The sequence below is a fragment of the Leuciscus leuciscus genome (genome assembly GCF_965113295.1).
Source record: "Leuciscus leuciscus genome assembly, chromosome: 22".
NCBI classification, from domain to species: Eukaryota; Metazoa; Chordata; class Actinopteri; order Cypriniformes; family Leuciscidae; genus Leuciscus; species Leuciscus leuciscus.
In genome coordinates this window covers 27435952-27449913 of record NC_138746.1, presented here as the reverse complement: position 1 = coordinate 27449913, position 13962 = coordinate 27435952, and the positions used below count along the sequence as shown (strand labels likewise).

General features: G+C 44.9%; 2 protein-coding genes and 1 long non-coding RNA gene across 3 annotated transcripts in view; 1 reads left to right on the top strand and 2 right to left on the bottom strand.

Annotated features, from left to right (window-relative positions):
• LOC309487005 (uncharacterized protein) overlaps positions 1–13962 on the top strand; it is a 344782-nt gene that overhangs the window by 66470 nt on the left and 264350 nt on the right. The window lies entirely within an intron of this gene.
• The window catches only part of LOC309487037, a 206986-nt gene that overhangs the window by 79912 nt on the left and 113112 nt on the right, over positions 1–13962 (bottom strand). The gene's annotated exons all lie outside the window — the stretch shown is intronic.
• On the bottom strand, positions 1207–12320 carry LOC309486099 (uncharacterized protein). Its single transcript, XM_082153222.1, has 6 exons — positions 11925–12320; positions 10510–10617; positions 10102–10208; positions 9711–10008; positions 2288–2499; positions 1207–1836 (listed from the first exon to the last, which is right to left on the bottom strand). Exons 1-6 carry the CDS (start codon positions 11929–11931, stop codon positions 1807–1809), a joined length of 762 nt encoding a protein of 253 aa, XP_082009348.1. The 5' UTR covers positions 11932–12320; the 3' UTR covers positions 1207–1806.

Below are 13962 nucleotides of genomic sequence, written 5' to 3'. Positions count from 1 at the left end.
CTCACCCTCATGTTGTTCCAACCATGTAAGTCTTTCGTTCATCTTCGGATCACAAATTAAGATATTTTTGATGAAATCTGACAGCTTTCTCACTCCTCCATAGGCTTTCAGAGGGACCCAAACTCGCCGGCCCAGAATAGTTATTAAAAACATCGTTAAAATAGTCCAAGTGACTACAGTGGCTCTACATTAAGTTTATCATGCGACGACAATACTTTTTGAGCAGAAAAACAACAAAAATAACGACTTTATCCAACTATTAGTGTTCTTCAATGTGGGCCTCTGATGAGAGTTCACGGGAGCGCCAGGACGCATGCGCGAGAACTGAGATTACTGCGTTCTTACATTTACATTTACATTTAGTCATTTAGCAGACTAAATTCTTCTTCTACTACTACTTGTTACTGGCTGCTCACTCCTTGGGAGTATTACCGCCATCTACTGTACAAGATGACTACCCGACATTGCCGGTGAGGTGAAGTATCCGGTCACTCTGAAGTGATGGGTCCGGGCTGAGGACCCAAGCAATCCGATTGGTTCAAAGCACGTTTTATGGGTAATCGCTTTAGTGCCTGCTTACAAATCATACAAAATCACTTTATTATATAAGACGTTTGTACTACGTTATAACGAGTCATTAATGTATTTTAAATTATACGTTTCATATACTAGTATTTAACCGAAGCTATAGATTGTGAAATTAAACATTTCTCGTTGTTAGTGTGTTTTTTAGTTAGCTTAGATAGTAGCATAGCATACAGCTAACGCTATCTGATGATCGTGCTATGAGCTTTACCTGAGCTTATACTGCCTTACCGTATTCACAGCAATTCGTAGTGCAACTATAATTATGTCATTGTTTTTTATCGCAATAATCAGCGCAATATGTTACAAGTACAATTTTATTTATTAAAAGAGCCATAACATAATGTTTATTTGTGTATATTACTGTTTTTCTTATTAACAGTTTACATTTAAATAAATTACAGAATGCTAGCTATGTTTTGTGGGTATATATATTAATTGGTTGTCAAGCCTTGACTAAAGAACAGTATAATAAAATGATAGAATCACAAATCTTAATGTAATCCAACTACTTAATTCATATAATAATCTTTTATTTTAAAGAAATACCATTTTTAAGTATAGGGCATAATATGGGCAATAGGGCATAATATGCTTTTTTTTATTATTACAAGCATGTCATTTGTGTACTAATGCATATGATTTATGGCATAATTATTTCTTAATACAGAACATCATACAACACAATAACATTTAATGTAATAAAATTAGTGAACCAAAACTTGTATAAAAATTTAATTAAATTACACAATACAATACATAATGAATTCAACTGAATTATGAGATGTAATATATTACATTTTTATTAACACAAAACTACAAGCAAAATGCACATCGTTTTAGGACATTTATAGAGCTTTTAAAAATACACAACAATACAAAGCAGCTTTAAACAGACATACTTTTGTATGTCGTTACTTTCCTAAATACTTTTGTAATAGTTCTCTGGCTATACATTGTGAAGATTTAAAAACAATTAATGTTGAGTTAGCTGTGTTTAAATTTTTAATGAACTGTAAGGTTAAAGTTTTTTGAGAACTAATGAGACACAAATGGATGCAGTGTCTTTTGCTGTATGAAAAGTCAAATCTTTAGTTTGAAGTAAATTCATGTTGTATATGCAGTCAATTCTTTGTGGAACCATCCTAAGGCCTAGATGATGCAGTCAGTCAATTTCCCCTTTAGATGGTGGGGTCGTGACCTGTAGGCGAGGAGGCTGGACTAGGTGTCATGGACTGGCTTGAGGGAACTCTGTAAAAACACACAAACATGCTGCAACACATCATGTTCAACTGTACATTTGCACAGTCTTTATAGTGCTATGGAACATCACTCACTGTTTTTACTTTGATATGCAAGCCCAAAGGTGCAACGCAGCAGAACTTAGTTAGCTCGTTGAACCTGGGGTGTTGTGACATTAAAAGGCTATTTTAATGACACACTCCACAAGATAAGATATATCAGCCCAAAAGTGACTGAAACCTTCCGTTCGTCTCAGGCTGATCTGTACAAAAGATTAAAAAAAGTAATTACTTAATGAGTTAGTTTAATGAGTTAGTTCACCAAAACATATAAAAATCAGCCATCAGTTTCTCCCAACATATTATCAAATGATACCAGGGTGAGAAAATGATGTGTTTTTTTGGTGATATAAAAAATTCAAGTACTTATTTGTACCAACACGATCCCATAAAATGCTTACCTCAGGAATCAATTCACACATTAAAAGGTCGAAATGTTCAAGTTTTTTGCCCTTCTTTTGCTCAAACACAATGTTGTCGATGTGTCCTAGAAGTTCCTCAACATGTGCTGACAAGGCACGATGAAAGCTCTTGCCATTTTTCCAGTCTTCATTTGCCTCCATTTGTTCCATGTGGGTTTCAGTGAGCCTTTTACAATTCCTTGAAACAACTCCTGAATAGGGATGGGAGGGTATGAAAATGTAATATCACGATTATAGTGACCAAAATTATCGCGATTATCAATATTATCACGGTTTTGTTAAAACGAGATGAAAGTGTTCAAAAAGAGTTGATGCTCACACTGAAGACATTTCAACAAGTTTTATATTTGAAAATCAACAAACAACAAATAAAACAAGCAGCTCTATGCACTTTTTAAAGCAAGATTCTATTCTGTGGCATTTCCTTCCTTATAATGACGGTCGTCAATAGCAACGCAGTATAACACCGCGCACATCCATTGTAACGGCCACCTAGTGTTAAGTAGTGTTCATGACATGAATGTTGATGTGCCTTTAAGATAACTTCTTCTATGGCGTACGTTATTGTATGCATGCTGTTTTTATGTGAGCGCGCACGCACAGTGAGAGTGAGATTGCTCGCGCAAAGAGGAAGATGACCGCTCTACTGCTGACCGTTGTTTTATTATAATGTGTTTACTTCCACTTTGATTTGTAGAGTGTTTTAGAGTGTTTTCTTTTCCCTTTTAACATTCGCTCTTCGACATGTATGTGAAGAGTGTGCTTAACTGAGAGAAAACATATATAAAAGTCTCGTGGAACTACTAGTTCTCTTACGAGAGATACTCTCGTACTGCGTAGAATACGCTAGGGGAAAATCCTTTTCCACGAGAATACTGAAGCCAAAAAAATTATCCTTTAATTTTGTATTAATGTAAAACGCGTTGCGGCAGCATACAGACATAGGCGAGGCAGCTCGCGCGCCTATTGGCTGGTCTGCTGGCAACTGCTTAAGCCTATCGAGCGAGACCTAGAGTGACGTCAGACCCAATGAGGGCGCTTCGCGCCCTCTGCGTCACGTCCCGCCGAGACGGGCGTGGCTTAGGTCTATAAATACCGCTCGCAGGCATTATTTCTCTGATTTTTCATCCTTCAGCGAAGCAACTCACATCGCTGGATCCGAGAAGAAGCCGCGCTGTTGAAGAAGCACCTCAGCGGGACGAGTCGACGAAGCTGCTGGCCGCGCCGCCTTCATCGCCTTCCTGCTGCGCTATCCAGCGCCCATATCCTTTATTGCACTGTGTGTGTGTGTTCGCCGGCGCGACTCACACTGTCTAAAAGAGCTGCGTCTTTTTCAAGATGCCTGCTTGTGGCTCGTGCAAAGCCACACTCAGCGACGGGGACCGCCATGTCATCTGCGCTTCCTGCCTGGGTCAAGAACATGCAGCTCTCGCGCTCGCTGATGGCGGCTGCCATCACTGCGAGCTGTTGCCATTAGCGACTCTGAGGACTCGCTTGGCACTGTTCAACGAGACTGCGCCCACACCTGCTGTTGTGCCGCGCCGTAAAAAGCGCCACGCTCAGCGAATCCCGGAGCTCTCTCTCAGCCGTCAAAGCTCGCCGGTGCGCCCGCCTGCTTCTCCGGTTTCATCAGCTTCACTTCCGGACGGACAGCGGCCGCGGTCTGCCGCCGCTTCTGTCGATGACGCTGATGAGATCGACGCGCTGCTACGAGAGGGGGATTCCTGCTCTCTCATAGCATCAGGCAGTGAGGATTGGGCGAGCTCTGAGGATCCCGCCCCCCCTGCCCGTGCTTCTACGGGAAAGAGAGCGAGCATTGAGGCGGAGCTCATGCGCGTGCTCACTCAGGCCACGGCGAGCCTCGGCCTCGAGTGGATTACGCCTGAGCAGCCTGCTCACAACCGGCTGGACGGCTACTTCCTGCCTGGGGAGCGCGTTTCACCTGCATCCAAGCCAGCGCCTTTTCTTCCTGAGCTTCATGAAGAAGTCGCTAAGTCTTGGGGCTCCCCTTTTTCGGCCAGGACACGATCCTCTGTCTCTTTGGCGTTCTCCGCTGTCGACGACGCAAAGAACAGAGGCTACCACTCCCTACCGCCGGTCAAAGAGGCTATTGCAGCGCACTTATGCCCGCCCTCTGCTGGACGGCGTGCTAAGATGGCGCTGCCCTCAAAAGCCTGCCGCACGACGTCAGCCCTGCTCCGCCGCGCTTTCTCCGCCGCCGGGCAGGCCGCGTCAGCGTTGCACACCATGGCCACGCTCCAGATATACCAGGCCGATCTCCTCCGCCAGCTGGACGAGAGAGGACCTGACGCAATCTGCGTGCCGGACTTGAGGAGCGCTACAGACTTCGCTCTTCGCGCCACCAAGTCAGCAGCACAGGCCATTGGACGGAGCATGGCCTCGCTCACCGTGTCTGAGAGACATCTGTGGCTTACGCTCTCTGACATGACTGAGTCAGAACGCACCGCGTTCCTCGACGCGCCGCTTTCCCCTGCCGGCCTCTTCGGAACCTCGGTCAAAGATTTCGCCGATAGGTTCGCTGAGGTGCAGAAAGCGACCCAGGCCATGAAGCACTTCCTCCCGAAGCGCTCCGTTTCTGCAGCAGGCCGTGCGAAACCGTCTGCTCAGAGCTCACAGCCTAAGCCTCCGCCCGCCGCCTCCTCTTCTCAACGCCGCCAAACCCAGAGCTCGAGACCGCGCTCTCGCTCATCCGGCCGCCGCCCCGCCCCGCGTGGCCCGCGGCAGAAGATTGCGTTGAAGCCAGAGGCCCCGAAATCGTCCTAGCACGCCTAGGAAAGCGACGGTGTCCAAGTCCCGCTGCGGCCGGACTTCCACCAAAGCTTGCCGCTCGTCCAGTTCCAGGAAATGTGACTGGTCCAGCGTATTTAGCAGCCAACAAGCCGGTTCCATTACCCGCTTGCCTGCACACAAAAGCCGTTTTTACGGCTACCCAGATAAATCCCTTAAAGAGTGTATTTTCTGGTGTCCCGGCCACGGCCGACGGTGTTTCATGTGTAGAAAAAATGCCCACTACTCAGTGCCCATTCCTACACACAAGCACAGCCCTTCACACAGGGCCCGCGCACATAAAATCGACTCAGATCGATTGCGCTTCAAATGTAGCAAAAGTGCCCACTACCCAGTGCCCACAAACGCTACTTCCCACATGTCTCACGGTCCCTGTAAATACAGGACCAGTATGCATATGCTCTGCTCACGCGAGCAATGCTGTAAAGGTGGTGTATGTGCCCGCTGCTCTGCGCCCACGCCCACACACAGACATGAAACTAGCCCAGCCCTCCTCCTCTCAGCTAAACACTGCGGAGGAGTCGAGCGCGGGCATTCTGCCCGCTGTTATCAGCGTGCCCCCTGCCTCAGATGTCATGAGCGCGACGCTTATGTCACAGCACACAAAAGCCGCTGTATCGCGAGCTGATCAGAGCGTGCTTCGCATCCAGCCCCTAGCTACTCGCGCACCTGCGTGGGAAAAGCTTCCCGGGGTTTCGAGATGGGTGCTGAACATCATAAAAGAAGGCTATTCGCTGCAGTTTCGCCGACGCCCTCGCCGCTTCATGGCGCGCGTCGAGACCACGGTAGAATCGAAAGTAGCTCATCTACTTCGAGCCGAGATTTTGAAACTGTTGAGCAAAGGGGCTATAGAACCCCTATCTCAAGCTCAAAGCGAAGGGGGGCTTTACAGCAGATACTTCCTGGTGCCCAAGAAAGACGGGGGTCTCAGACCCATACTAGATCTGCGGCAGCTGAACAGAGCGCTTATGAAGCGCCAGTTCAGGATGCTCACAACCAGAAAAATCCTCGCGCACGTCCGCCAGGGGGACTGGTTTGTGTCAATAGATCTAAAGGACGCGTATTTTCAAATACAGATAGCGTCACGTCACAGGCGATTTTTGAGATTCGCCTTCGAGGGCCAGGCATATCAGTACACAGTCCTGCCTTTCGGCTTGTCCCTGGCACCCCGTACATTTACGAAGTGCATGGACGCAGCGCTCGCACCCCTCAGATCACGGGGCATACGAGTGCTGAACTATCTGGACGACTGGCTGATTCTAGCCCAATCTCACTCAGAGCTCGTAGAGCACAGGACCATTTTACTCGATCACCTCGAGAATCTCGGTCTCGCAGTGAACTGGGAAAAGAGCTCGCTTTTCCCCAGACAGATTATATCTTTTCTGGGAATAGAGCTGAACTCGCTGCTAATGACAGCACGCCTGTCATCTCAGCGCACACTGGACATTCGGCGCGCAGCCGGCTCGTTCCGCTGCGGCGCGATAGTCCCTCTCAAAGCCTTTCAAAGGATGCTCGGTCTGATGGCCTCAGCATCTTCAGTTCTCCAGTTGGGCCTTCTGCGCATGCGCCCACTGCAGTTCTGGCTCAGAAAGAGAGTACCACGCACAGCGTGGGCCTCCGGTCGGCTTCGCGTCAAGGTCAATCAAGCATGCATTGCAGCTTTGAAACCTTGGGAGGCAAAAGACTGGTACCAATCAGGTGTAAGCCTGGGGACTTCCTCGAGAGTGATGGTGGTGTCCACGGACGCATCCACCTCGGGATGGGGAGCGCTGCTCGAGGGCAGACCGCTTTTTGGCCAATGGTCAAAGCAGGAGAAGCTCTTACATATCAACTGCCTCGAAATGTTGGCAGTGAGCAAAGCGCTCACGCGCTTTTGTCCCCTCATAAAGGGACACCACGTGCTAATACGTTCAGACAACGTCTCAGTGGTGTCCTACATAAATCGCCAGGGCGGCCTCAGGTCCCTGACTCTGTACAGGCTAACCAGGCGCCTCCTGATATGGGCCCGCAGCAACCTGCTCTCGCTGAGAGCAGCGCACGTGCCAGGGCTCCTAAATATAGGACCAGACAGACTGTCCAGGAACCAGGTTCCGACAGGAGAATGGTCTTTGCACCCACAGACAGTCCAGCTGCTGTGGAAGAAATTCGGCAGAGCGGAAGTAGACCTGTACGCGTCTCAAGAAAACGCTCACTGTCCAGAATTTTTCTCGAAGAGCAAGGACGCGCTGACCCACGAGTGGCCTCGCCGTCCTCTCTACGCTTTTCCCCCCGTCTCCCTCCTGACTCAGGTGGTAGAACGGGTCAGGGAAGAAGGATGCTCAGTGCTGCTTGTAGCCCCACTTTGGATGAGCCAACCTTGGTTCCCAATTGTGATGCAGTTAGCGAGCACCGCCCCGTGGCCAGTGCCTCTGAGGAGGGATCTCCTCTCTCAAGCCAACGGCTCGATTTGGCATCCTCACCCAGAGCTGTGGTCCCTCCATGTGTGGGCCATCAACGGGTACCCGCTGACCTCCCACAGGGAGTGTTAAACACTATCACACAGGCCAGAGCTCCGTCTACGCGACGTCTCTATGCCTCAAAATGGTCAGTGTTCTCTAGCTGGTGCACAGCTCGTGGTGTGTCACCCCTGCATTGCGGTGTGACGGAGGTTCTCTCCTTCCTACAGGAGCTGTTGGATAAGGGCAGGTCCCCTTCCACGCTCAAAGTCTATGTAGCGGCCATAGCAGTGTTCTCTTCGACCACGCTCGGCCAGTCTATTGGAAGGAACGATTTAGTCATTCGCTTCCTTCGAGGAGCTAAGAGACTGAATCCTCCCAGACCTCCCACAGTCCCTATATGGGACCTTTCTACGGTACTGGAAGCCATGAAAGGTCATCCATTTGAGCCCTTGCAGGAGATTGATCTTAAACACGGTTATGTTCCTAAATCCCTCAATACACCGTTCAGAGCACAGGTCATTTCCCTGTCTGCCCTGCCGGTCACTGAAGGAAATATGGACGAAAGCTCCCTTTGCCCAGTCAGGGCGTTAAGAGCTTATGTGTCTCGCTCGTCTGTTTTCAGACAGACGGAGCAGCTCTTTGTTTCGTTCAGCGGGCGTTCTAAGGGACTAGCCGCTTCGAAACAGACCCTATCCAGATGGGTAGTGGACGCAATAGCGCTAGCTTACACAACCAAGGGCATGCAGTGCCCGCTGGGTGTCAAAGCGCACTCCACGAGAAGCATGGCTTCATCGTGGGCATGGTCAAGTGGGATTGCCTTGCAAGATATTTGTATGGCGGCAGGCTGGGCCTCTCCGTCTACATTTATAAGGTTTTACAACCTAGAGGTTCCCGCACTACAGGCCAGACTACTGTCGGTCTAGTATGGCCAAAATCTCATAACTGGCGCTGTCAGTTATGCAGCTATTGAGTATTGCAATCCTTGCTCTATGCTGCTATAAGGAAGATAGTGGCTAACCCCCCTCTCTTCCAGGATTCCCTGTGAGTCCCCTGGGTGATTATGTACTGTATGAACTCCGGGCTGTCGCCCTTGAGTCTATGGTATCAGATCCCAGCACGCACAGCGTTTTACAGTAGGTTCCCCTAGCGAATTCTACGCAGTACGAGAGTATCTCTCGTAAGAGAACGTACTCGGTTACTAACGTAACCTCGGTTCTCTCTAGAGAGAGGAACGAGTACTGCGTATCCTGCCGTGCCTGCACGCGCTCTGGTTGCTTCGACTATGAAAAACCCGAGAAATAATGCCTGCGAGCGGTATTTATAGACCTAAGCCACGCCCGTCTCGGCGTGTACTGCTTAATTGTACTGCTATTGAAAATTAAATCAGAGTTGATTTATTGTTTACAGAGTTTGATAATATTGTTGTGATCATCTTGTCTGAACGATTGTTTTGTAAGCTGTACATAATGGATTTATAAACGGGTAAGATTTAAAACCTTAATCTCAATTCAATGTCCCCGTAATATGTGGTAAAAAAAAATCTGTGTAATAAGTGTATAATGAATAACGTTATAAATGATTATCCCTTAAATGTCACTCTTAATAGTCTTGTTTGAACTTGTTCGTTCGTCTTTGGCTCAAAGCTACTTGCTGCAAACTTTTCTTTGCGGAAGCTTCACATTTATTTCAAGTGATTGATATAAAATAGTTCAACTTAAAACAACATTTTATGCCCAATCATTTCCCAGACGTAGTTTTGGTATTGAGGTCAAAGTTAACCTTGCGTTCGCTATACAACAGTGGGTAATGGTCACACAAGACTTGGCAGATCCCTATTGAAGCGACTTTTTCTTGTGCATGTTCTGCTGACAGGGTGACCATCCTCGATTACGTTTCCCTCAGGACTTTTGTTAAAGCCAAAATATGACCACACCTCAGAATTGGTTCTCTTAAAAGGCTGAAAAATCTCCCGATCTAAGAAAAATCTTATACTGTCTATGTCCCGAGCACGGTCAATGCCTTCCGCAATTCTTTCTTGAATAAAAAACAACAACATTGCGCGCTGCGCCTGCGTCAGACTGTTGCTGGCTGAACAGGATCTAAAAACATTTACTTCAAAAAGTGGACCATCTACTGTAATGTACTGCCTTTCTCACCATTCAGGTTAATGTCACGCCGCAGGAATGGTTTGAGTTGGGACACATTGGTTTTCTGGCGGAGAATGTTGCCTGATTTGTCTGCAAGTGTAGCAACCCCTTTTCCGGTAATGTCTTCGACTACAAAAGGGCCTGTCCAGTTCCCCTCTAAACGTCCACCTTTGCGTCCCTCTTTTCTTTTGTTTGCTTTGAGTACCTCCTCTCCTTCGTGGATGTGAAATGATTTCACATTTTTTCTTTTCCGGGACTCGTACTCTGCCTTTTGCTTCCCCTGTGCTTTTTCAATGTGATCCCGCACCTTATGAAAATAATGTATAATAAACAGACTTAATTGAATACCTTGAATAATGTGAATTATTACTTAATTATAGTTCATACTAGAGACAATTACCTTTGCCTGTACTGCTGTCACCTCTACTATCCGTGTTGGCATTACAATATTCGGATCCTCTGCTACAAAGCAATCTGTCTCAGATACTACCTTTGTGTTTAGAACCTCTGGCGTGTTTGGGTGCTGGTGAAACATCAAAAAGAATGGTGTATACTTTGTGACACGACTTAACACCATTAAGTATTTAATATAATATGATCTTGTGGCCTCAATATAATATGTCGTGGCCTCTACATAACGTACCCATGAGTTAATTATTTACACTTGAGGGGCTGTATGAAACCATCTTGTGGTTCGGGAATTTGAGTCTACAATTATCTTACCCACTTCGTGACGTCCAAAAGATGCCTTGCCAATAGTATGGGCTTGCAATCTTATTGCATGTCCTTGTTCTCCCCTGATGCCCACCTGTAGCTGAGTTGTCATGGCAGTCCCGAAGGACTCGTTCCTTCTGTTTCTCATCCATGACAACTAGACGGTTTGATCCGTCTGCAGTTTTATAATAAAGATGTCCACCTGTATTAGAGACATAAAGAGGTAATGTGAGGGAACGCAACACACAGTATTTAAATCATGTTATTTATTGAAGAAAATATGATGTAAATTTAGTTGTTTTATCATAAGCAAACGTAGCGGATACTGTAAATCACAGAATACATTAGTGGTGGGAGAAAAAATCGATCCATCGATGCATCGCGATTCTCTCTCCAACGATTCTGGATCGATTCTGAGAATTTCAGAATCGATTCTGAGCTTAGTTTTTTACCAGATGTGCGATGACGCTGAGTTTGCTTTAGGAACACCCGTCTTCTGCTTGCTAACAATTCCTCACACACGTACACAACTCGAACCTTCCGTAAAATAATCTTTCATAAAGTTCGGAAAGGTTGAAGCGAATTACAAGGACATTCACAGGCTTCGTTGCACAGGATGCGCTGTGAGAGACGCACGCTTGTTTTGATGTTACACTTAAAGTGTGCTGTCTCACCCGTCTGTATTTTCCTTACAAATGCTCTACGAAGTCATCATTTATGTGGTTTGGAATGCAGTGGACTTATATATTTAAAATATGAATCTCACTAACAGAAGGCTGCTTTCAATTTTAAATGCTGACGCGCGCTTTGTTTGTGTACGAGACTGCTCGCGCAAGCGGCTGTGCGACTCCATGTAAGTGGTTTAATATACTTGTGCAAAATGAACGTAAACACAGCCAGTTATGTCTTAAGGGATTAAACGGACAGGACAAACCACATTACTTCTTATATTTCAAAAGAGATCCGAGCGTGAATGCAGCTTAATAGATCTCCCGCAGTCTATGTCATAGTAAAATACAAAAGTACGATGAAGAAAAATCACTCACAGTTCTTGAATGGAAAATGTTCAGATAATCTTAAATACTGAAAGCACTCTTTGTTTGTTGTTTGTCATGTTTCTATGCTCCTCTTTATTATTTGCTACTTGCTTGTATGTTTTGAAGTTATATAAGTTTAAAATTCTTAAAATACAACTGTTTTAATTATTTTTTTTAATTTGTAATTATTTTTAAAAAAGTACTTAATTACTTATGTAAACTAATGAATTAATAAGGGGGGAAAAGTAGATAAAGAATCGATCTGGAATCGGATCGTGACCTCCAGAATCGGAATCGGATCGGATCGTGAGGTGACTAAAGATTCCCACCTCTAGAATACATAACACATTAAAAGGCAATGATATTTTTTCATTTTGCTACTACTATCATTACGTTAGTAATTCATTAAGTTAACTATAAAGTGTCGCTATGTTGTGAGAAGGTACTCCTTTGCAGAGATTCCAAACCTAACTGAGCATTTAACAAACAGAAAAGAAGTCGTGACATCCCATTGACAGATGTTCTCCAGTCCTAAAAGTAAAACAAAAAACACAAACAATCTGTTTTTAAAAGATCTTTTAGAAAGTCATGGTCTCTTTTGAGCCTTTGTCAGTGATACTTGATTTCTTTCTTTCAAGACACCTGAAATACTTCCCATCCCATACATGAAAAAAATTAAAATAAATACATGCCGTGTTGGTGATATCATATTTCATATATATTAAAATATTCTTACATAGGCTATATACAATAAAATGACACAACCCTGTCTCTTTTTGTTAAATTTCAGTTTTATTGATCAATAATAGCCATTATAAAAGCAGCCTAAAAGGTATAAGAAGCTATACAAGTCAAGAAATAAAGTAAGTAAAACGATTCAGTCAAACATAAGTCAGCAGGCTACAACGTTAAAGATAATTAAAGCTGCAAGCAGCATTTATCGGGGTTCAAGCAGTTAAGGCCTTGTAGCGTAAATGCCTCTGGGTTAATGCGAATTAGCTCAAGAATATAGGGAATTTTGGCAATATTAATATTTATGACTCATGGTCATAATTCATAAATCGCATATGCATTTACTTTATCAATTATAGGAAATGCCTCGTTCTGTAACTGGTTTCGTCATCCGTTATTCGTCCCGCGAATAAGTGTAAGACTATCACAGTTAAGAAGAAGTATTCCTGTTTACAAAACTCCAAGAAAGTTTATCTTCTGGCCACGAAGACAAAACCTCTTTGGGTTTATAAATTAAAACTACTCAAAGTAGTTTTATAATATAGAGCCTGTAGCTTTATAGATCTTTTGTTTCATTGACTTTATAAAAAAAAGTGGGTTTTCAAACACAGAGACAGTTAAAAGTATAAATGGGTTTATTAATAAAATGGCACACGCTAGAGATTATAAGCTACAAATATAAACGTACGTAAAATGCAAACAATAAAACAAACAAACATTTAAACAAACATGACGTGATCGGAATGAATGACATGAAAGAAAGAAAGAAAGAAAGAAAGAAAGAAATAAAGAGTTAAGAGATAGAGGGTAACTTAATTCACAGACCTACAAGCTAAACACCAGGAATCAGCTGTTAGAGAGAAAGATACTTGCGAGATGTGGTACTCTTTCAGTGTGATGCTGAAAAGGGGACGCGCGCGTGCGCGTGTCCGGCTGGTTTGCGTCTAGCTTTGTCTTCTGGGTCGTTTCGCAAAACGATGTAAAGGCTCACTTGAATTTAACGTTACCGAGAAAGTTCAGATTCGTCTCCCGGGATGGGAGAGGCTGGAAATCTTAGTTGCAAAGACCGGCTGTTACGACTCGAACATGGGTTCGTTCGATGGAGAAGGCCAGGGCCTCCTTCAGATGTTCCTTGGAGAAGCGCTGCGCCGGGGAGAAGAAGGTCCGAAGAGAGGAAGTTGAGTTGGAAGCGATAAGAGAGCGAGTTAACTGAAGGTCTGGACTTTTATCAGTGTCTAATGTGCCGTCCCCTCCTTCGTGTAGGACGAATCAGCTGTCGAGATTTTTCGAGCGGGAAGATTCCTTTGTCCGGTTAGACACGCCCACTCGAATGAGTCATGATTGACTTTAACTTGAGAGGATTTTCTCCAGACATATGAACTTATAAAACAATGCGCATCACTGAATTCTGCTATCGGAATTCAACTCCGCCAGCTGGAGAGGATTACAGAGATATCAATTATGACGGGTAAAGATTGGGGAAACATAACGTTACACTTATATGCATAATTACACACAAATAAAGTTTGATTAAACACACAATAAAGTTGTCAGTGTTTCCGTTATGGCAAGTGACGACACTTTGAGAAACATAGGAATACATATCAACATTCAGTGGCTTGTTATGTGGGGGAATATCTGTTTCAAAGTCCAGAGTGTGTGTGTGTGTAATGCTGGAATGCCTGCTTTCCTGGGTCGTAAAGTTTTATGGTCTGGTCACACAAGCATCAAAAGACATTAAGTTTTATTTAGCAAGCATTTAACAACTGCCATCAGAG